We start from the raw sequence: 23283 nt of genomic DNA, 5'->3' as shown, positions 1-23283 counted from the left end.
AGTTTACAAGTGAGGAAATTTGGCTTGAAATACATGAAATGATTTGCCCACAGTTACCCATCAAGTTAAAATTCACCACCCGCAGGCCGTGGTGGCACATGCCTTTAATCCCAGCACTCAGTGAGGAAGAAGCAGGCCGATGATTGTGAGTTTGAGGCCAGGCTGGTCTACAGAGCGAGTCCAGGGCTTCACAAAGAAACCCTGTCAAAAAAAAAAAAAAGAAAAGAAAAGAAAAAAGAAACTTCAGAGCTGTGTTTTATAAACATTTGTATTCTTTCAGAGCGTTAGAAAATTAGTCCCGAAACTAATGGCTTTTAGACCAAGGGTTGTTGTGGGCTCTGGTAGTCCCAGCACTCAGGCAGCTGAGGCAGGACAATTGTGAATTGGAGACCAGTCTGGCCTGCGTTGCAAAAGCCTGTCTCATAAAACAAATAAAAAGGGAAATAAAAATAATTTTCAAAATCCCACAAGCAAAAAGAGGGGGAAAAACTTAAAACACTCTATCCACATGGTTTTGTATACAAACAGGTGTTTTGTTAAAAGGGACCTCATCCCTTTTCTCTCTACTTCTCTCTGGAAGCAACCCATTTAATCAGTTTCCTGAATATTCACAAAATATTTATATACACATAAGCCTCTGTGTGTACTCGAACACACACACGTACATGCACACACTTCAAAGCCTCTGCTTCTTTTTTTCTGGCTGTGTGGAAACAAACTCTGTAGACTCCACTGGCCTCCCAGAGCTCTGCCTGCCTCTGCCTCCAAGTGCTAGGATTAAAGACATGCATCACCATGCCAGGCCTGCCTCTGTGCTTTTTAACTGGTTGTACTTTGTAGAAAAGGGGAGGCAAGGAGATAACCTTCCCAGCAACAACAAATGTTTACCTTTTATTCTTTTAAAAATTATTTTTAGTTTGTATGTATATGGGGGATGTTGGCGGGGGGGTGTGTGTGTGTGTGTGTGTGTGTGTCTGTCTGTCAGTCAGTTCTCTCCTTCCAACTTTACATGGGTTTTGGGTATCCAACTCAGGTCATCAGACTTTGCAGAAAGCACTTTTACCCACTGAGCCATCTCACAGGCCTGAAGTTTTGATTCCACCTGCACAGATTATATACGGAGTAGAAGAAGGGAAGACATTCAGACTTTGCACCCATAATGCCTTGCCTGTAAAAAGATGCAATAGTACAAATTTTTAGTTTACGAAGCTGGAGACTGGGCAAGATTTAGCTGCTGCTCCTTGTGTAACTTGGGAAGAGCCACCCCACCTCTTGGGCCCTGTGACCCTATTCTTTGTTAGTAAGGGCAGTAGTACTTATATTTTCTATAAACCATGCTAAGATCAGATGTGATATTTGCAGGCACTGCTTTAGTCATTAGGACCAACATAAATGTGATAATTGCTTAGCAGCAGAAACCAAACTCTTACTCCTATCTCCCAGTTTAGGAATATTTTTAACATACTACACATTTCATCAAAGCTTTGTGATAGTTTCTGCTAAGGGCTGGAGAACAAGTTAAATGTTTGCATCGAGAAAGATGATAGGGGCAAGACAGAAAGGGGTTATGTATAGAGAGAACCTAGGAAGCAGTTAGAGCTTCAAGTCATATACATGTCTCTGCTTCATTTCTGAATCTCACACTGCTGAGTTGGGGAAGCTTCTGTTTTACAAACAGAAGGTTAGATATTAGTTGAGCATTTCCATGATCACATAGGAAGTGGCTGTATCAGGTTAAAAACAACTTAACTGGTCTAGCTCTTTTATGTATCCCAGCTTGCCTCTGTATCCAGCTGTCTTGTCTCTTCACACTAATGGGAAACACCATTCTGAAGCTGGCTATTCCATTGTTGGAAGGAATGCTCTGATTTAAAGCATCCCTGTTGAACTGAAATCCCATTTCCGGAGGCTTTCCTTGGTGTGCTGCCGGCACACGACGTTACTCCTAGATGCTCTGTGAGCAAGTTCAGTCTAGACCTGTGGCTTTAAGGAAGTTTCCTCCAAAATTAGTTGATTTTTTTCGAAAAGTGAAAATTAGTGGGTTTTAGTAGTATGCTCTGCATAGTTAAATGATTTTAGAAAGGCTCTGCGTCACACACCTGTCATTCTGGTACTCAGGAGGCAGGGGCAGGAGGATCCCAAGTCTGAAGCCAACTCGAGCTAAATAATGATGCCCCATCTCAGTAAAAAAGAAAGTGAAGAAAACAGTGTCTAGTAACTCAGGTGCCTACCTTATTGTCTGGTGAATAATTATTCTTAAAAATAGGATTTCTGGATGTGTTACAGAGGGACTGTGCTAAGGTTCAGACAATAGTTCATATTAATATGTCTTTTAGCCCCAAACCCTTCACTTTGAATATTATCTTCAGAGACCCAGGCTGTTAGGTAAAGATGATGTGATTGAAACATTTGGTTGCTTTTATTAATATACTGATTTTTTTTTTTTTTTTTTTGTCTGAAATGTTCTTGGCAAACTGGATACTAGGAACATGGATTTTACTCACTTTACGTGAACAATGTTGGAAGATGGGATCTGACTTTTTTTATAGATCTAATCTAGGTATCATGTCAGGAAAGAAATTTATTTTCTTCCAGGTTGAACTTTTTTTTTTTTTTTAATTAAATGACAAGACTGTAAGTAATGAGAGGGGGGAAAATTCCCCTCAAAAAATTCATGGGACTGTCTAGACATAATAAAAATCAAACTTAATTTCCCATGAAACTGGTAGCCAATATCAGCATCCATCAACACAGAACAAATCTTTTTTTTTTTTTAAATTGGTGTTTCTTCTCTTTCCATTAGTCTAAATTTATTTATTTATTTATTCATTCATTCATTCATTTATTTATTTTTCTGAGGCAGTTTTTCTATATAGCTCTGGCTGTCCTGGAACTCTCTGTAGACCTCAGACTCATAGAGATCCATCCACCTGCCCTTGCCTCCCAAACTCTGTGATAAAAGGTGTGTGCCACCATCCCCAGCTTTTACTCTTAATTATAAAGAATAAATTGACACCTATTGATACTAATATAGGTACTTTAAATTTTTTTTGTCCCTTTTAACCCTGGAAGATTTGTTACTTTCCCAAAAGGTAAAAGGTATAACCAGGTAGACACAGTGTCTGCAGATCTTATTACCAAGTTAGATTCTTAGAAGGGAGAAACGGAGTGCTTTTTCTTCCTGCTGCTCCTCCCCATCTTTCAATGGTTCTTACAATCTAGGCTTGATACATAGCCAAAGCTGGCCTTGACCTTCAGTCCTCCCGACTTCAGTGGGTGCTGAGATTGTAGGCGTGCCAGCCGCTGTGCTGATCTCGGGAGCACAGGCCTCTATTCTGTCCCGCTGTTTCCTAGCTTTGTGACCCCATGCAATTCACTATGTGCTGGCTTCTTGGAACTTTACTTTCTTCCTTTGCAAAGTAAAAAGGACATGTTTTTGTTGTTGTTTTTCCTCATTTTTCAATCAGGGTTTTTCTGTGTAGCCTTGGCTGTCCTGGACTCACTTTGTAGATAAGGCTAGCCTAAAACTCACAAAAATCCACCTTCCTCTGATTTCTGAGTGCTGGGATTACAGGCATGCACCACCGTGCCTGTCAACATGGGTTTTTTTTGTGAGCATTCAGATGACTATTTTTTGCTTTGTATATTTAAAATGTGGTATTGCAATGTTGCCCAGGTTGGTCTCCAACTTGGTGATCCCTGAGGGCAGCCTCTGAGGCTAGGATTGCAGGCATGTTCCACTGTGCCAGCATTGTGGGGTTTATTAATCTGCTTCATCTTGTAGGCTGCGAGGACCCTCATGGCTCTCTAGGGAACACATTTAAGAGCTGTCACTAGCTTAAGTAAGGCTTAAAAAGCAAATTGCATATAGTCTTTAGTAATCCATGTCATAGCAGACAGTACTGTAGGAGAGATGGAACTCCAGAATACCTGCGGCACACATCTTAGTACACGTTTGTTTTTCTTTTTTCTTCACATCTTTTTGCTTCAACATCTCTTATAATACCAAGTCATTAGTTTTGTGATTTGGGGTGGCAGATCATGTTATACCAAGCGTAACCGATGCAGAGGTCACAGCTCCAGAGATTTACTTTGATTGTATTACATCCTGGTACTGTTTTTTGTGATTTGATTTCCCAAATAGAATGTATTTAGTAAGGAAGCAGTTTTGTAATGGTTTAGATGGAAGGTTGTATGTAGACTAGAATACACTCTTTATGAATGAATGTTCTGTGGATCTGTTTGGTGGCAATGCATGTGGCATGACTTCAAAAAGCAGGTCACATACTGACATAAGTTCCTTTGACATTTACAGTATCTTGATTTGTTAAAATGTTTTCTTAGATGTGTTTTCTTTTGTGTGCATGAAAACTTTCAGATATAGTTTATTAACTATAAAGTAATTAAGCATAAAATTGCAATGCCAATTTTTCACTAATTTTTAATACTTCATTTATTAGCAGTCTTGCTTGAACAATTTTTTGAACAGAACTAATACAATATTTTGATGTGCCACAGGTAAATATTTCCATAACCTTATGGAGAGAAAGGACTTTGAGACATGGCTTGATAACATTTCTGTTACATTTCTTTCTCTGACGGACTTGCAGAAAAATGAAACTCTGGACCACCTGATTAGTCTGAGTGGGGCAGTCCAACTCAGGCATCTCTCCAATAGCCTGGAGACCCTCCTCAAGCGGGACTTCCTCAAACTCCTTCCCCTGGAGCTCAGTTTTTATTTGCTAAAATGGCTCGATCCTCAGACTTTACTCACATGCTGCCTAGTCTCTAAGCAGTGGAATAAGGTGATAAGTGCCTGTACAGAGGTGTGGCAGACTGCGTGTAAAAATTTGGGCTGGCAGATAGATGATTCTGTTCAGGACGCATTGCACTGGAAGAAGGTTTACTTGAAGGCTATTTTGAGGATGAAGCAACTGGAGGATCATGAAGCCTTTGAGACCTCATCATTAATTGGACATAGTGCCAGAGTGTATGCACTTTACTACAAAGATGGACTTCTCTGTACAGGTAAGGGACCTGGAAGAGTTGTGGGGGAGGGGAAGCAGTGGTCTTTTTCTTTAATAACTTACAAGGATTAATCCTTTTAAGATCCGCCTTGAGGAGAGCAAGTGTTGGTTATACGGGATATTTGTAATTTCCTCTGAATAGCTGTCCCCTCATGCTCTTCTTCCCTCTGGAAAAGAGCCATTTCTGTAAGGATTTATGAGACAAGCTTTACACATTCTCATAAGTATAATATGAATCAGAAAACTGTAGACTGCTTCTTAGTTTTTATCTTATCATTAAAAAATATTTTACACTAGGTGGTGGTGATGCATGTCTTTAATCCCAGCACTAAGGAGGCAGAGGCAGGCGGATCTCTTGAGATTGAGACCAGCATGGTCTACAGAGTGAGTTCTGGGACAGCCAGGGCTACACAGACAGAAAAAGAAAAGCCAAACCATTATAGGACTAGCAAGAACATTTTAGATGAATTATTTAACCTATCTATGTTTGTTTTTCAGCCTTTAAAAAAATGGAAAGGGACAAATTCCTTCCTTGCTCAAAAATCCTGTGACCCTAAGAATGAATGTTAAAAGTTTGGACATGGGAACAAAGACAGCTGGATAGTTTTGGTTTTAGTTTTTATTTGGTTTTGGTTTTTTGAGACAGGGATTTTCTTGGCTGTCCTGGACTTCCTTTATAGATTGGGCTAGCCTTGAACTCTGTCTTTGCCGCCCTGAGTGCTGGGATTACAGTCATACGCCACTATACCTGGCTCGTTTTGTTTTATTTTGAACTTTTTATTGATTCTTTGTAAGTTTCACATCATGCACCTTAGCCCCACTCATTTCCCTGTCCCCTCACCCTTGCAACCCCCCCCCCCCATAGAAAATAAAACGCACACACAAACACAAAACAAAGCATAGACAACATCAGGGAAGCTGTAGTGTGTCATAGTGTGTCCCACAGTATGTCCCTCTGTCCACACATCTTCACCTGTAAATGTGCACTGCATTGAGTCATCGGTCTGGTTTGAGGTTTCTGGCCTCTCTCACACCATCAGTATTGCATCCTCACTGGAGTCCTCCCAGTTATCCTGTTGTTGTCTTGTGCTGCGGCGATCCTGCAGCTTTGGCTCAGCAGGACTGACTCTTTCTTGTACTCTAACAGTTCAAAGATGATGTAGGTTTTGGGATAGGCCAACTCAAGGTCCTAGATCGAGGCCTGACTGGTACTGGGCTGGTCAGCCTGCCAGCTATCCTGCATCTGTACTACTAGGGCAAGGTCTCCAGCACTGGTCTGGCTGGGCCACTCAATACTGCCATCAGCAGGAGGTGGGGTCAGCTCTCCCACTCTCATGCCCTTACAGCCCGCTCACCCACACCTCCAGAGCCAGCTTTACAGTGCTGCCCAGTTGAAGCACCGGGGCTCATTCTCCCAAGTGCTGCCAGTTTTCCAGCTCTCACACTCTTGGGGCAACCTCACCTGTGCCTTTGCCATCAGGGCCACTGTGTTGCCCTGCCTAAGTGCAGGGCTGGCTCTCTAGCGCTAGAGCTGGTGAGAGACAGCTCTCCTATACTCAGGCCCTTAGGCTAGCTCTACTCTGCTGCCCAGGTGAGGTACAGGGGCCGCTCTTCCTGAGTACTGATGCCATCAAGGGACAGGCCTAGCTCACCCACTCTCATGACCCCAGAGCCAGCTCTTCCAATTGTCTTGGGTGATCAGAGGCAAGGAGGCAGAAGACACCACCCCTGCACCCAAGCCATCCACTCTATCAGGGCCAGCTCTGCTGTGCTGCCCAAGTAAGGAAGGTACAGGGCCCACTCTCCCGAATGCTGCCAGCAAGCTGGATGTTTTTAAAACTTGGTACAGGCTGTTCTGTGCAGTCCAAAGAGTGATCTATCATAGCAATGCTTTCAGTTTTGAATGAGTTTATTAAGTCTGTGGTAAACAAAAGGTTAGAGAATAAACAGCAAAGCAACAAATAGCAAAACACCATCAGGTTGAGCACTTAAGACATCTAGCAGAGATGACTGGAGCAGCCTGACTGGAAGAGCAAACACAAGGTAACACTATCAAATCGGGAGCTTACAAACTTCAGCAGAAATCGACTAGAGAAGCCCCCTTGAGACAGCCAGCTGTCTTTCCCAATTAAAACAGTCCTGTAGAGTGAGACTTCAGCAAACATCATCATCAAATTGGGTGCTAACTTAGCATCCCTAAGAAACTGACTAGGGACATTCAGACAATCATTTATATTCCCAGTTGAGTTTTCTTTCCTTGGATAAGCTTCCCTTGCTGAACTGCTGCCTTCTCATTCCCAAACTGCAGGCATTTTTATATTATGTGATAAACAGTAGTAACTGTTGTAGTAAATTAAATGAGTGTTTATTATTGGCCCTATAATTATTGTGGCAGTATTATTTGACCCTCTATCACAAATAATAAGACACAGACACCTGTTAGATTTTATAATTGCCTTATTACCTTGGGCCAGACAGACATTTCTACCTACACTATCTCAATAACCTCATCATCCATCTCCTGGCCCCAATCCAATGCCATCCACCTTAATCATTCCTATCTGTGATACCTTTCATCCATAATCCCAAGATATGTGCTTGTATTTTCATCTGGGCCTTTTCATGCCATTATTGGAGCCCTTCCTCCCAGCCCATGTGGTTTCTTCTCCATTCTTACCCATCCATGGTGGTGTCTTCCTTCATTTCTTTGTGTCCATTTCTGCAGTTCTCATGGGGAACCTTAGCCATGCCTGTCCCATTCTGCCCTGCCCAGGAATTGGTTTAATCAACCAATCAGGTATAATGTCTTTGGCAGGTTTACACAACAAGAATAAGTGTATCTGGGAAGTAATCAGATCTAAAGGGCCAGCAACCAGCATCAACATACAAGCATCAGACCAACCCCCAACAAATAACTTTGCTGTTTTGTGGTGGGGTTTTTTGTTGTTTTGTTTCGCTTTCTTCTCCCAGTTACAGAGTTGGGGGGGTGGGTCACCTTGTTCTTGGACAGGGTGCCTTAGAGGACACTTGAAATATATGTGTTGGATGTCTTAGTTACTTTTTCTATTGCTGTGGTAAGACACCACGGCCAAAGCAACATAAGAGAAAGCATTTAATTTGGGACCCATGGGTCCAGAGTTCATGACCATGGTTGGGCCACAGTAGAAGACAGGTGGGCAGGTATGATACTGGAACAGTAGCTGACAGCATGAGGTAGAGAAAGGTAACTGGGAATGGCATGGGCATTTTCAAAGCTCACCTCCAGTGATATTCCTCCTCCAAGGCCACACTTAATCTTTCCCAAGCAGTTCCGCCAACTGGGGACCAAGTATTTAATTACATGAGCCTTTGGAGTCCAGTCTCATTCAAACTACCACACTGGAGTAAGGAATAGGAGAGCCCTCAATCTCAGATTATACTTTTAACAAGCTTAAGCAAAACACATTGACAGTGCACCCATCTAATATACATTATATGTACACAATTGTTGAAGTTTTAAGTTTTGTGTTACTATTGAATTATAATGGAAGTGATATCTGTCCACATTTAGGTAGCACTTTGTTTTCTGTTTTCAAGACAGGGTTTTTCTGTGTGGCCCTGGCTGTCCTGGAAGTCACTCTGTAGACTAAGCTGGCCTTGAACTCAGAGAGATCCACCTTAGGCAGCACATTTCAACGGGTAATATAATAATTCCTTCCCGGGGTGTCCATATTCATTTTTCGATCTAGGACATTTTATATTTCTGGAGTGCCAAAACTATATCATTTTCACTTTTAAAAAGGATTAGCTGGTCCTTTGTATAAATATGTAGCTATCTTCATGTTAATATATATTCATGTTTCTGCTTTGTGAACATTTGTTTGCATGCTTTTTTCCTTGTTTGGATTATTTACTTTGTGACAGAGGCTGAAGAGAATTGTCAGTTCTACAAATGTGAATGATTCTCTGTTTAGTGTCTTTACACATATGCTGAATCACTACTGTGCCCTCAGAAGCCAGGCTTTTAATCTAGTAAGAATCAATCTCATTATCTTTAAATAGTTAAGAAATAAGTAACTTCTCAAGATTAGATTCATTTTCTGAAATGCCAAGCACTTTTCCAGTTTGTCATTTGAGTAAGGCATTTCATGGTTAAAGCTTGCTTCAAGCTTTGTGTTTTCCTTGCAAGTTTTGATTTTTGGAACATTACGATCCATTTTTCTCTACTTTTGATTTTGTAGTTGTAATGTCCTCCCCCCCTTTGTTTTTTTGTTTTGTTTTTCAAGATAGAAGTTTCTGTGTAGCCTTGGCAGTCCTGCACTTACTTTGTAGACCAGGCTGTTTTCGAATCTCACAGAGATTTGCCTGCCTCTGCCTCCCAGAGTGCTGGGATTACAGGTATGTACCACCACTCCTGTCTAGTTGTAATGATTTTTATAAGTCTGTAGCAGGGTTTGTCTGTTTTTAGATTAAGATATGGTATTGACATGACACTACTTATTAAATATTGGCACAGGTGAATTGTCTTCATAATTGCCTATAGCTTTTTCTTTTTTTCTATTTTCTATTTTTGGGGGTGGTGGTGGGGTGCAGGTTATGGTGAGGGTTTTTGTTTTTAGATAGTGTTTCTCTGTGTAACAGCCCTGGTTGTCCTGGAACTCATTCCGTAGACCAGGCTGGCCTCAAAGTCAGAGATCCACCTGCCTTTGCCTCTCCAAGTACTGAGATTAAAGGTGTAAACCATCACCCAGCTTAATTTGAAATTTCTAATGGCAGCATGCCTGGGACTTTACAGGTGAGAGAAATATGTTGGAGAATTATATATGTGTTCCTGTTACTGTTTTCCTTTTTAAAAATTTTTATTTATGTGCATGTGTGTGAGACCTAGGGAGGCCAGAAGAGGGTGTCAGATTCCCTAGAGCTGAAGTTATAGGCAATTGTGAATACCCATTATGGGAAGCAAATTCTGTCTTCTAGAAGCACTAAGCATTCTTAACCACTGAGCTCTCTGTCCTACCCTTTTTGTTTTGTACGAACTTGAGTTTTCACTGTGGGAGAATTGTGGAATCCTGAATTTGGCAGTATATGGAGACTCTCAGATTAGCACCTTGAGAAAGCAATGAGATAGTTATTACAAAAAGGGTGATTGATGGCTAACAGTTGTCTGGTGTGCAGAGAGCTAATTCTCCTTTTGTTGTGCAGTTTATTTCTGAGATGATGAGAGAGGAACCTAGTGTACTTTGTGACAGTCAATAGCTACTTATTTATGAAATATCTGCCATTAAAGAAACAGTATGGGAGCACACCTGAGAGAAGCAGGGCAGTTCTTGGCTCAGAGGGTAAACATGCTCCATCAGGAAGATGACTTAATATAGGTGAAAGTCTCCCCGAGGACTGCCAAGTCACAATACTTGCCTTTCCAGAGCGCAGCCTCTGCTCCACTGCAGTGCGTCATTACCGTGCAGGATTCAGGTGTGGTGGCTCATTCGGACTTTGCAAGGGAAGCCTCAAGTCCAGAGTTTTGTGAAATGTAAAATACTGTGGCTAAGTAATGTTTAGCCTGTGAACAGTAGCTCTGTTGTAACCTGGATTGAATGAGAAAATGAGAGCTGTAACAGCTCCAGTAAGATGTGACTGAGGGTGTAGCTCTGTAAAACACTAGCCTTGAATGAGCAGTCTTTTTTTTTTTTTTTTTTTTTTTAATTTAAGCCCCAACTCCACCCCCACCAAAAAAGAAAAGCTAGTTAAAGTGTTGTAGCGAAACTTTATTTTTCAGAGGAACAAGTAATTCCTGTAGGGAAAGTGTGGTTAAAACACTGGGGAACATTAGTTTGTTTTATTGGATGTCTCCCACTCACTGTGGTACAGGAGCTTTCAGTACGGCTTTCTCCAGAAAGAACGTCACCCCCGTTTGCCTTGTTTCCCTGCCTGCAGTTTGACAGGACAGTACAGAACCCAACATCCAGGAGTGTGCCTGGCTGGAACCCCTATGATTCTCTAGTATCTAACATGGGTATTTCTTATGTGTGGGGATGGCTTCTGAAGGCCTCCCAGCAGGAAAATCAGACCCTTCCACAAAATGCTTCAACATTTTTTTCTGGAACCTTTTGCTGAATTTCTGTGACCCAATTAACTCTTGCATTCTGCATCCCTGCAAAATCAACACAATACAGACAGTGCTTACAAGTTCTACCTCTGGTCCCTTTCTGCCTTAGCTGTGGTAGACTCTATGCATTGGTGAATAAACTTCCCTGGTACATGTTTTTCCAGCTTAGAATTCTTCAGTTCAGGTCCTCTAGTTTCCAGGTTTACCATTATGAATGCCTTGCAACGTGGAAGACAGTTCTGTTATGCATTGCCCTACACATTGCAGGGTATGTAGCATTCTTGGTCTCTGCCTAGCTGATGCCAGTAATGTCCCTTAGCCCCACCATTGTGACAATTTCTGAAATGTTCCCTTAGGAGACAGCCACCCAGATCTCTTTCAGGGCCCTTACTTAGGCTCTGAGCTTCCAAGTTTACTGACCCATTACAGTGTAGGTCAGGCTAAACCAGTGTAGAAATAGGATACTAAGGGGAAGTGTGCTTTTCAAAAACTAAAAAGGAACAGTTGAGTATAAGAGCAGCCATTAGACTTGACAGAACCTGATAGGGAATTGATTATTTGTCAAGAACAGATGTCAGAAAGTGGCTGGCATTTCAAGCTCTGTTTTCTGAGAGCGCAGTATAGTATTAAAAGCAAGGTTAGAAAATGACAGTGGATTTGAGATAATAAAAGGAGTTCAGTTTGGGATCAACTAAATTTATTTACCTGTTGTATATATAAGTGGAAATTCCCAAGGTATTTGGAAAGAGTACTCAAGACTAGAGAGAAAAATACAAGAGTAACATAGCAAATAGCTGGAATAGTGAAACTTTTTTTTCTTTTATGTGTATGGGTGTTTTCCTGTATGTATGTGTACCACATATGTGTACCACATTTGTCCTGGCGCCTATAGGAGCCAGAAGAGGGTGTCACATACCCTAGGATGAGTTATAGTTGTCAGCTGCCATGTGGGGGTGCTGGGAGCTGAACCCCAGGTCTCTGCAAGAACATCAACTACTCTTAATCCCTGAGCCATCTCTTCAGCCCTCAAAATTTACTTTTTTTTGGCCACATTAACTTATTCATATTTTAATTTTAGATTTATTTCCCTCTCTCCCCTGCCCCTTATGTCTGTCTGTCTGTTTCTGTCTCTCAATTATTTGGGGGATGGAAAGGTGGCTCAGTGGTTAAGAGCACTTGCTCTTACAGAAGACCTGGGTTCAATTCCCAGGACCCACATGGTAGCTCACCGTATCTGCAACTCCTAGTTCCAAGGGATCCAGCAACCATTTCTGGCCTCCATAGGCATTGGCGCACAGACATACATTCAGGGAAAACAACCATACACACATAAAAATAAGCCTTAAAAATTTTAAGTGTGTGTATATAGATGCCAAAGGACAACTTTGTGGCGTTGAGAGTCTCTCCTCCCACCTTTACATGGTTCTAGGGACTGAACTCAGGTCACCAGGCTTGAACAGCAAACACCTTCACCTGCTGAGTCATCTTGCTAGCTTCTGAAAGTTTTTTAAACCATAAAATCTTTAAAGATTTTAAACTTGGCTTAAACATAGAACTGGAGAATAGTTGAAGAGCCAGTTGTGCCGGAGCCTGAGGCATGTTGCATTCCACCTGCCTGTTATGATGCACAGCTGTAATCCCAGGGGACTTCATCTGAAATTTCTTTTATGCTCATGCACTTGCTGTGGTGTTTTGGGTTTGCCACTACTGACTGTGTGAATGATACTGCTTATCTACCTGTCAGACTAAGGGCCATGAGAGCAGAGGCTCCTGCCTTCTGTTAACTGAATGGAATATCAGTTAAACACTGGCAGTAGATCAGAAGGACCCCAATCTTTCTGTGTTCTGCTGTGCCACGCAGGAGCCACAGGCTCTATTGGGTTCTTGAGCTATGGCTTATTCAGATTGAGGTATGAAATGAGAAATACCAGAACTAAGACTTGGAAAATAAAAGAACAAATAGTGTCATGTTAATACTTTGTTACATGTTGAAGTATTAACACTTTTGACAACTATTAGAAGACAAATTATATGTCATCTCTGACAGGTACACTGTTGCCAACTTCTGGTTCTCAAGAGTGTTATTGATGATCAAGATTTGCCTGACAACTTTTCTAAGATTACAGTTTTAGTTCCACAACCCTAGAGTTTGTTTAGCTTCCTGTTTGTGTGGGATTTGTCTTTGTAAGTTTATTTCTTTTTCTGTCCTGTTGAGGTAGAACTCATAACCTGCTAGGCAGTCACTCAGCTGTGTCCTCAGTGCACTGTGTGTTCCAATAAAGATCCCTTGGTGATCCTGAAAGTCTCCCGTGTCCATCACAAACCATCAGCAAGCCTAACCCCTTATTTTATAGAATGGGGACATGGAGATCTAAATAGCTCTATGTGAAGTCTTGCCCATGATCCTTTGCAAGGAATGGTTATTTAAGCCATCCTCTGAAACACTGGCTTTTAACTAGAGGTGAACTTTTTTTGTTTTGTTTTTGAAACAGGATTTCTCTATGTAGCCCTGGCTGTTCTGGAGCTTGATCTGTAGACCATGCTGTCCTTGAACTTGGAGATCCACTTGCCTCTGCCTCTGCCTCCTGAGCGCTGGGATCAAAGGCATGTGCCAACACTGCCCTGCTGGATTTTTTTTTTCCAATTTACTTTTTTAAAACTGTGTGTGAGTTTTGCCTTCACCTATGTCTATGTCACATGTGTGCTTGGTATGTTTGAAAGCCAAATGAGGGCATCAAATCCCCTGGAACTGGAGTTACAGATGGTTGTTGCCCACCATGTGGACAATGGGAATTCAACTCTGGTCTTCTGCAAGAATTGTATTTGCTCTGAACCTTGGACCCACATCTCCAGTCCCTGAGGGAGAGATTTTGTAGTTGGTATTTAATATCTGGTATTGCAGACTTAAAGTTCAGTCCTGAGTTACTACCATTATTAGTGTAACCTTTTCATCAGAGGCCATGCTGTGTCCTATGTCCTTGAGGCCGAGCCCTGAAGAAAGAAAACATACACAAACCATGAAGATGGAATCTGGTGGGGTTCTAATGGATGGTTACTTAACCTCAGTAGGAGGTGTCTTAGGCTGTCTCAGACTGTAAACAGCTGAGAGGAAGAAGCTGCAGTTCTTAGTCTCATCACACATTGATCAGTCGTTTGTAAGCATTCATATTCCCAAGGAAAGCTTTGCTGGCCCTTTTAGCCTGGCCCATGTGTGTATGTTTTGCCAGTTTACAACATGGGCCAATTGGTCTTGGAGTCATCGACGGCCTTGTTCTTGTCAAAATACACATTCATTCAGGACTTCAATCACTCAGGGCTTGCTCCACTCCCTACAGACAGAAATAAAACCATTTTTTTTTTCCTACAGATTTTAAGCTCTTTTTGAGTTGCTATGTCTGTGGGTAATTTATCCCTAATATTCATTGAGGTTCCTTTGACATCTTTCAAGATAGCTCAAGAAATTACCAGTTAGCTTTTGTAAGTTACCCATGATCTGAGGCTTAACTTTGTTCCCTCTTAAAATGCACTGTGCTTTCCTAGTCAGCATTCTGTATAACTTGGCACTGTTGGTTAGTGAGTGGACAAGCATGTAAGTGTAAGCACATAGCCATAGGTAAGATGAACCCAGGCAAATCTCAAAGTTCTAACAGTCAGAGATTGATAAAATGTTTCAAGTGGAAGCACGAGGGGATGCTTTAAGATCCTTCTATAGCCCAGATTATTGAGGGGAAGACAACAAGCTTGGTCCTGTGCTAGGAAACTTAATGTCGTTTTGAGGCCCAACAAGCAAACGTTATCCTGTGGCTTCAATTTTCTTAGCCTTAAAGCAAAACTATCACAGAGGGGATTATGGAGAGCCTCTTTGGGGGGGTTGACTTTCCTTCTGTAAGGTGTCTAGATCATTCTAACCTTCCTGGTTTTTCCTCTTCAAGGGTCAGATGACTTGTCTGCAAAGCTGTGGGACGTAAACACAGGGCAGTGTGTTTATGGCATCCAGACCCACACTTGTGCAGCTGTGAAGTTCGATGAACAGAAACTTGTGACAGGCTCCTTTGACAACACCGTGGCCTGCTGGGAATGGAGTTCCGGAGCCAGGACCCAGCACTTCCGGGGGCACACAGGGGCTGGTGTGTTCTCCTTTTTCAAGAGTCTTTATAATTATTTTAGCCATGCCTCTTAATTGTAATTTTTTTTTTTTTTTGCTTGCTTGCTTACTCTAACCTGCCATTTTCTCTTTTTAACCACTGCAGCGATTTCTCTGCATTTCAGTTACTTTTGTACCTGTGTGCTGGAGAAGTAGCTGTCCTTCACTACCAGTTCATGTTTCTCATATTGCACTAAAAGCACATTTGCTTTTAGTGAATTCCATACTGTCACACTTAGACATTCGGACCACTGCATTTATAGATTTAGAGCTGAAAAATCCCTAGGCAGAAGGTAGTTCACAGATTGTATGATCTTCAGAGTACATCCAGTTAGTGCTTGACTGCTAAGTGAGTAGCACACAATGTCCTGGGGCTAACATAAAAGAAATTTGTTCTAGAATGCAGTGTTTATGAGCAGACTTCTAGTACACTCCACCTATATTTGTTTACTCTTATGTCCTGAGTACCTTATTTTGTACCTGATGCTGAGTAGTTTTTAAAATCTGTTTTCCTAAAACTACCCCCACAATTAAATTCATATTTAATTTTTTAATATACTCTTACTTGTTTTAGAAATGGCTTGTAGTCAGGTGTAGTGGTGCATGCCTTCAATCCCAGCACTTGGGAGGCAGAGACAGGTAGAGCTCTGAGTTTTGGGCCAACCTGGCCTAAGTGAATTCCAGGTCAGCCAGAGCTACACAGAGAACTCTGTCTCAAAACAAAACAAAAAAGTCTATGGCTTAGCACAGATCGCGTCCATTAAACAGAGTAATACTGCATGACATAAGGACGCCACAGCTTCGAGGTAATTTTATTCCTTACCTCTGAAAATGTTCTGCTGCTATGGCTTTTAACCCATGCCTTTGCTGTCCCCTTTGCCTGGCGGATTTTTTTATTTTCTTAATAAGCTGTACACATTCTACATGTCCTATCTCCATTGTATCTTCTCTGAAATCCTCTCTGATAGCTCTGGGTAGTTAGTTTCTTCAGTGTTTCTCTAGCAAGAGTAACCTCTTCCCAAAAACAAAAACAAAAGTTGTTCCTCAGAGTTTCTAGAAGGAAAGAGGAGCCTCTTAGGTCCCCAGTATCCTTTTGAGTTTGGTAAACATTTAAAAACAAATACTGAATAAATTAATTTGTCCTGAGCTAGTAATAGTTCCTAGGTGTGCAACTTCAAGAAATTTAAACACTGCTGAAGGAATGACTAAGTCTGACCTCCAAGATCCTTGTTTGTCTCTTCCCTGTCTTTTCTGGAGCCTGAGTTCTGTTCTGCAGCTTTCTTTACATTATCCCCTTAGTATCAGATCTTAAAAGGTGTTTTCCCATAAACTAGTGTGTGTGATGTCAAACAGACAGTCCTAAAATTTCCATTACACTGAAGCTGATGCAAATAGAAGAGAGTGTTCGCCGAGTTATTTTCAAAGTTTTTTAAACCTTAGGACAAACTATAATAATAATTGTTTTGGAAAAGATTTTCTTTGTATCATAAAATTGCTGATTTAGTAGCTCAATTTTTAATGTGCTCTGGTTAGGAAGTTATATATTTGGACAGTTAGGAGAATAAATTATTGTTTTTACAAAGATCCATTGACAGTGAAGTGTGTTTTAACTTTGATTGTGTTGTGTGCACTAGTGTTCAGTGTGGACTACAGTGATGAACTGGATATTTTGGTGAGTGGCTCTGCGGACTTCGCTGTGAAAGTATGGGCTTTATCTGCTGGGACATGCCTGAACACACTCACTGGGCATACTGAATGGGTCACCAAGGTAGGAAGACCAAGGACTATCTTTGGTGTCAGGCTCCTGACTGGTGGGGAGTGGAGAATGGTAGACCTCATGTATATTGTAGATGAATTATAGTGGAATAGATGCACTCATGGAGCACGGTGGTATACACTAGTGACCAGCATGTAAAAACCACTTAGATAATCTGGTACATGTCTGTAATTCTGGCACTTAAAAGGCTGACACAGAAATACCATGAGTACAAGGCCAGCCCTGGGCTGCAGAAAGATACCCTCTTTGATTCAGATTATAATTTTCATCTTGAAAAATGGGTGTTTGAAAGTTAGGGCTATAGCTCAGTGGTAGAGTGTTTGCTCAGCATAAGGCTCTGGGTTTGATCTTCACAATTACTAGCAGGCACCCACCCACACACAAACACCAATGACTGAGCAAAAAACAAAAAAACAAAAGTGGCGTTTGCAAAATGTGAGATAGGAAAGAGCTAGGTGTAGCTCAGTGTGAGAACCATGTACTCAATCAAGCCAGTACCACCATGACAAAAATATGCGGGGGGCAAAGAAGAGAAATGAGTCTTTAACAGAATACTGTGATGTTTTCAAAACAAAATTGTGATGTTTCAAAAGTAGTATTAGTGACAGATATGTTATGCAAACACACTTTTCTTAATTAAGCTCATTGTGCTATTTTCTAAGAGGCTGGGGATGTTGGAGGAGTAAACAAAATAGACCTGAGCTAATGGATTTTATGGTTATTAAGTACTAATGTCACAAATAACTGTGTAATTAAGTTCTGTTAAGGAGAAGTATAGCGTAATATAAGAAAGTCTAGGAACTAATTAGAAAAAGCTTTTTGAGAATGGCAAACAAGTGGAATAAGGGATTGCTGTGGAAGGAACCTATAGAGCATTTCAGAGAGTATGGTTCATATATATGTGCTCGGGATAGGAAAGCATCTGAAGAAGGCCACTGCAGTCATCTTATTAAGGTTGGTAGATACTAGAAATGTAGTGGGAAAACTACTGGAAATTAGAAATGTCCTGACCCTCCTCTCCCCTAGGGCATTCACCCCCATTCTCACCCCAGGTTCTGGGTGTCTTCCTGATTTATCCCTTTGAGCCTGGGGTTTATACCACAGCCCTTAGGGGCCTAATGTTTGGGGTTTGATTGAATGCCTTTCCCCTAGGTGACTGTTAATAAAGGTAAAATTCTGGGCTCCACCCTTTTGCCCCTTACCCAGTCCAACTTTTTTTTTAATATTATTAAAAATGCAAATTAAGAAAAGATAAAGCCACCTGAAGTTACTCATTCATTGTAGGTTAGAAAAAAAAAAAAAAAAAGAAAGAAAGAAAGCCAGGCATGGTAGTACATGCCTTTAATCCCAGCACTTGGGAGGCAGAGGCCATCGGATCTCTGTGAGTTCAAGGCCAGCCTGCTCTACAAAGTGAGTTCAGGACTGCTAATGCTGTATTACACAGAGAAACCCTGCTTGGAACCACCACCACCATCACCCCCAAAAAAGGAGAAAGAATCAGGTCTCTGCCAGATTTTCGGTTGGGTGGGCAATCTAAAATTTCCTCTGAATAGGTAAATGTAAAGACAGGGTAATTTGTGAAAAGATAGGTAACTGCTGGATATAGTCATTTGTTGAACAGAGAAGTTGTATGTTACTGGCAACCCTAACAGGATTCTGCCTGTGATGGGTACACGTTCCTTCCTCCTCTTTTCATGACCTCAACTCTGTCATCTATATTAAATTTTTACACACCTTAAAGGAGATACGGGGTAGAACTGAGCAGAGGTGCCTGATGCATGCCAGCAGGTCTGCCAAGTCTAGCTGCATCAATAGCTCAGGCCTCTGAGTGTGCTGATTTATTTTAAAGATTACTAGGACCTAAAAATAACAGGTAACCCTAAGTGCTATGGAATCTTGCCTTTTTCTGTTAATATTGTTTGCATGGTTCTATTTGATCTTCACTGCATTTATATGAAGTAAGGTAATGGCCATTTTGCTTCATATCTTAAAAATAACTGAAAAACAGCTTAGTAGATTCTTACCTGAGTCTGCTACTTTTTCCCTTATGGTACACATAATCATGAAAACAGATCTGTTCCTTGTTTATTTACTTTTAAGGACTGGGTCTTTTTAGGTAGCCCTGATTGACCTGGACTCACTATGTATACCATACTGACCTTGTTCTCACAGAGATCTGCATGTTTCTGCCTTCCACATGTTGGAATTAAAGCATATACTACCACAGTAGGCTCCTTACATTTAAGTTGCATTATGTGTGTGTATGCATGTGTGTCTGTGTCTAATAAGAGCAGTAATAAATAATAAAGAGAATGCATTACTGGATGTCAAACTGGGGCCTTGTGCATACCAGGCAAGTATTTCACCATGATATATCCAAGTCCACACTTTGGTCCTAATATTAGTACTTCCAAACTAAAGATAAGATTACATGCTCCCCCAGGTGGCAGTGGCACAGGCAGACAGATCTCTGAGTTGGAAGCTAGACTGGCCTATAGAGTTCAGAGAAACTGTCTGAAAAAAACAAAAAAGGAAAAAAGAGAGAAAGGAAAAAAAATAAAGGACAGTATCATTGAGATTCAGTTAGTAACAATATGGTTGTAGTAAAAATGTTAGGAGTTCCACATTATATAGTTCTATTATCAATTCAAACTCTTCCTTATTTTAATCTGAAAACAATATAAAAGTAGTATAGGAACAAAGTGAAAGGGTCTTTGTATAATGTAGATGTTTATGCTTATAGGTGGTTTTGCAGAAGTGCAAAGTCAAGTCTCTCTTGCACAGCCCTGGAGACTACATCCTCTTAAGTGCGGACAAATATGAGATCAAGGTAAGTCTTCTCCCTCCATAATTTATCTCATATAAAAACTACAGAGGTGGGGCTGGAGAGATGGCTCAGTGGTTGAGAGCATTGTCTGCTCTTCACACCCACATGGCAGCTCATAACTGTTTGTAACACCAATTCCAAGGGACCTGACACCTTCACACTAATGCACATAAAATTAAAAATTAAAAAAAAAGAAAAACCTAAAAAGGGAGGACTATTGCCAGGAAAATGTTTTAGTCGAAGTCATCTCCCACCCCCCCAATCTTACCCCCCAGAGACAACGTTTCACTGTGTAGCCTTGGCTGTCCTTGTACTCTGTAAATCAGGCTGGCCTCCAACTCAGAGAACCATCTGCCTTTGCTTCCCCTTAAAGATGTGTGTCACCACTGCCCAACAATTCAAGGCATCTTAAACCAACTGAAAATTGTTATGATTCCTTCCTCTGTATGCTGGGCAGTTTCTATAATTTGTAAATAAAGTAAATCCAGGAGGCTGGTGAGAATCGGTACCTGAGTTTTGATTTCCAGCATCCATTTAAAAGGCTAGGAATGGTGGAGCACACCTGTAATCCACTGCTGGGGAGGCAGAGATAAGAGGATCCTTGGGACTTACTGGTGAGTTGCAGGTTCTGTGAGAGACCCTATCTCAGAAAATAGGGTAGACAGTGACCGAGGAAGACAACCAACAGCAACCTCAGGCTTCACATGAACTCACACCTGTGTAAGAACAGTGGCTTGTACACATACAAAAGAGAAAGAATAAAGTCGTTTCCCACACTTCCTACTGTTCCTTGTTTTTATACTTTGAGAGGGCTCAGCCATGTAGCCCAGACTGACCTCAAACTTGCAATCCTCCTGCCTTAGCATCCTAAGCACTTAGACTCTTCTTGTAAGGCTTATACCTCCTACCTTCCTCAGTTCTTAGATCTAAGCCATAATAAAGAAACTTTGTTTTAACCATTTGCCAACCATTTGTTGGCATTTCACCAGTTTCCAACAATTTACAAGACACTCATGTTTTCATTGAAATTTTAAACCACCTTTCTGGTGAGCATTATCTTCAGTCAAAAAGGTTAAATATTTTACCTATGATCACATAGGCAGGCTTAAAGCCTATGACTTGACTGAAATAGGAGTCTTGGCACTGTATTTCCTTTGTGCCCATTAGCAGGTACCACACTTTTTCTTCAAGCAACACTGTAGAAGCACTAGCATTTCTTTAGTAATCATCTTCCTTTTGTTTTTGTTGTTGTTTTAGATTTGGCCAATTGGAAGAGAAATCAATTGTAAGTGCTTAAAGACGTTGTCTGTCTCTGAAGATAGAAGTATCTGCCTGCAGCCAAGACTTCATTTTGATGGAAAGTACATTGTCTGTAGTTCAGCCCTTGGTCTGTACCAGTGGGACTTTGCCAGTTATGATATTCTCAGGTAATGTTTCCTTGGGCCGGCCATGTGCTCTGCCTTTGAAAGTCTGTAGAGTTCAGCAGTGTAAAGAGGAGACTAAATATCTTGAGTGTGCAGTCAGTGTCTTCTTTTGGAAAGCACTACATCAGTTAACAACAGGGTTATATATTAAGTATAGCACTCAGGCAAATGTTGTAGAAGCAAGGGAGAAGCTGGGCATGGTGGAGCATGCCTTTAATACCAATACTCAGGAGGCAGGCGGATCTCTGTGAGTTTGAGGTCAGCCTGGTTCACAGCGTGAGTCCAGGCCAGCCAAGGCTGCACAGAGAAGCCCTGTCTCAGACAACAAAACAAAAAAAAGAAGCAAGTAAGAAAATATCATACAGTGAAACCTGAAGATCAAAACTCACCCCTCCCTTACTCTGAATCGTAAGCCCCTTCTTCCCTTATAGGATTCAAGACCTGTTTTCTGGAGAATGAGAGGCATAGATAGGAAGACCTTTCCAACCTCCTTTAGGTCTATTTTGTGTGTGTTTGGCGGGGGGGAATTCAAGACAGGGTTTCTCTGTCTCGAACCTAGGAATCCACCTCTATCTCCCAAGTGCTAGAATTAAAGACATGCGCCACCATACCCAGCCAGATCTAATATTTTAAATTCGACTTCATTGTCAGTTGCACTTATACATTGTTATTTGGTCCTGACTTCCAGTAGTCTAGTCAGTAAGTGGCCTCATGTTGACTAGTAACCAGTTAAACTAGGATTCATTTCCTCCAAAGAAATTTCATGATCTGTTTCAATGACAGTTTTGTGTCCCACTGAATACTGTTGATCCTTCCTAGGAATTGAAGTTTACGTTGGCGTGTTTGGGTGTAGTCTCTAGAACTGCACGCCCTATTAACAGTTTAGTTAGTATTCCATAGAGTAATTCAGGAAACCCAGAATAGAACAGAACAGAATAGAACAGAATAGAATAGAATAGAATAGACTGAACATTGCTGTTACTGTTTTTATAAATGACAAATTCAAAGTCAGCTTATATGGGATCTGGTTATTATACTCATAGGACTTTGAGTTCCATCTCTCTAGTTTTCATTCGTAATTGATAGGACTTTGAATCCCTGCCTGGGCTTCAGTTCCTATGTCTTAAAATAAGAATGCAATGATTAAATAAAATGGTTTTTAAAATGAGAATGTTCAGTTCATCTGTTAGATCTTTCAGGCCCGGATGGATATTCTGTGTTTTTACAAACTGATCAAACCCCACCTTGCCTCTGCTTGCCCCTCCTTTTTATAAGTGGCTGATCTTTGTCTTCAGTTTTCTTTTTATCAAAAATTCTTAGTGGCTTGGGAGTTTTAGGTGGCTACAGCAAAGATGCCTTCTGCCTCATGACCCCAAACTTTCCTCCTCGTAGGGTCATCAAGACACCTGAGGTAGCGAACTTGGCCTTGCTTGGCTTTGGAGATGTCTTTGCCCTGCTGTTTGACAACCACTACCTATACATCATGGACTTGAGGACAGAGACCCTAATTAGCCGCTGGCCTCTGCCAGAATACAGGAAATCAAAGAGAGGCTCCAGCTTCCTGGCAGGCGAATCATCCTGGCTGAATGGACTAGATGGGCACAATGACACAGGCTTAGTCTTTGCCACCAGCATGCCTGACCACAGTATTCACCTGGTCTTGTGGAAGGAACATGGCTGAAACCAAGAGCTACCACCATTGACTTGACTTTGGGTGCCAGGGCTGCGGGTTTTGGGTGCAACGTCTGTGTAGCAGCCAACTGCATGAACCAAAGTTCTCACCTAAAGGTATCATCACGCAGTGCACAATCATTTATCTGTTTGCCAGGGCTGGGGCGGGGAGGGCTTGTTTTTACTGACATACACTGCAGCATGCTAAGGGGATACACCATTGACTTCATTTGTACTTAGTTATGTTGGTCAGTATAAGAGGTTGCATTTTTGGATTTATCTTTCTGAGTGGAATATTGAGTAAAGAAGGTTAAATGACTCACTAAAA

At 41.4% G+C, this 23283-nt stretch overlaps 1 protein-coding gene across 6 annotated transcripts in view; it reads left to right on the top strand.

The window, feature by feature from the left end:
* Fbxw2 (F-box and WD repeat domain containing 2) overlaps window positions 1-23283 on the top strand; it is a 24029-nt gene extending 746 nt beyond the window's left edge. The window contains exons 3-8 of one of the 6 annotated variants that reach the window (XM_021660937.2): window positions 4519-5028; window positions 15045-15239; window positions 16891-17024; window positions 19777-19863; window positions 21118-21287; window positions 22677-23283. In XM_021660937.2, coding sequence (XP_021516612.1) covers window positions 4539-5028; window positions 15045-15239; window positions 16891-17024; window positions 19777-19863; window positions 21118-21287; window positions 22677-22965 — 1365 coding nt within the window. In that variant the 5' untranslated portion in view covers window positions 4519-4538 and the 3' untranslated portion in view covers window positions 22966-23283. Of the gene's footprint in view, window positions 1-4514; window positions 5029-15044; window positions 15240-16890; window positions 17025-19776; window positions 19864-21117; window positions 21288-22676 lie in introns of all 6 variants that reach the window. The other 5 variants (XM_021660938.2, XM_021660939.2, XM_060390004.1 and 2 more) reach the window with 5 other exon arrangements.

The sequence above is a fragment of the Meriones unguiculatus genome, chromosome 8 (assembly GCF_030254825.1).
Source record: "Meriones unguiculatus strain TT.TT164.6M chromosome 8, Bangor_MerUng_6.1, whole genome shotgun sequence".
NCBI lineage: Eukaryota > Metazoa > Chordata > Mammalia > Rodentia > Muridae > Meriones > Meriones unguiculatus.
This window is presented reverse-complemented; position numbering and strand designations above follow the sequence as displayed.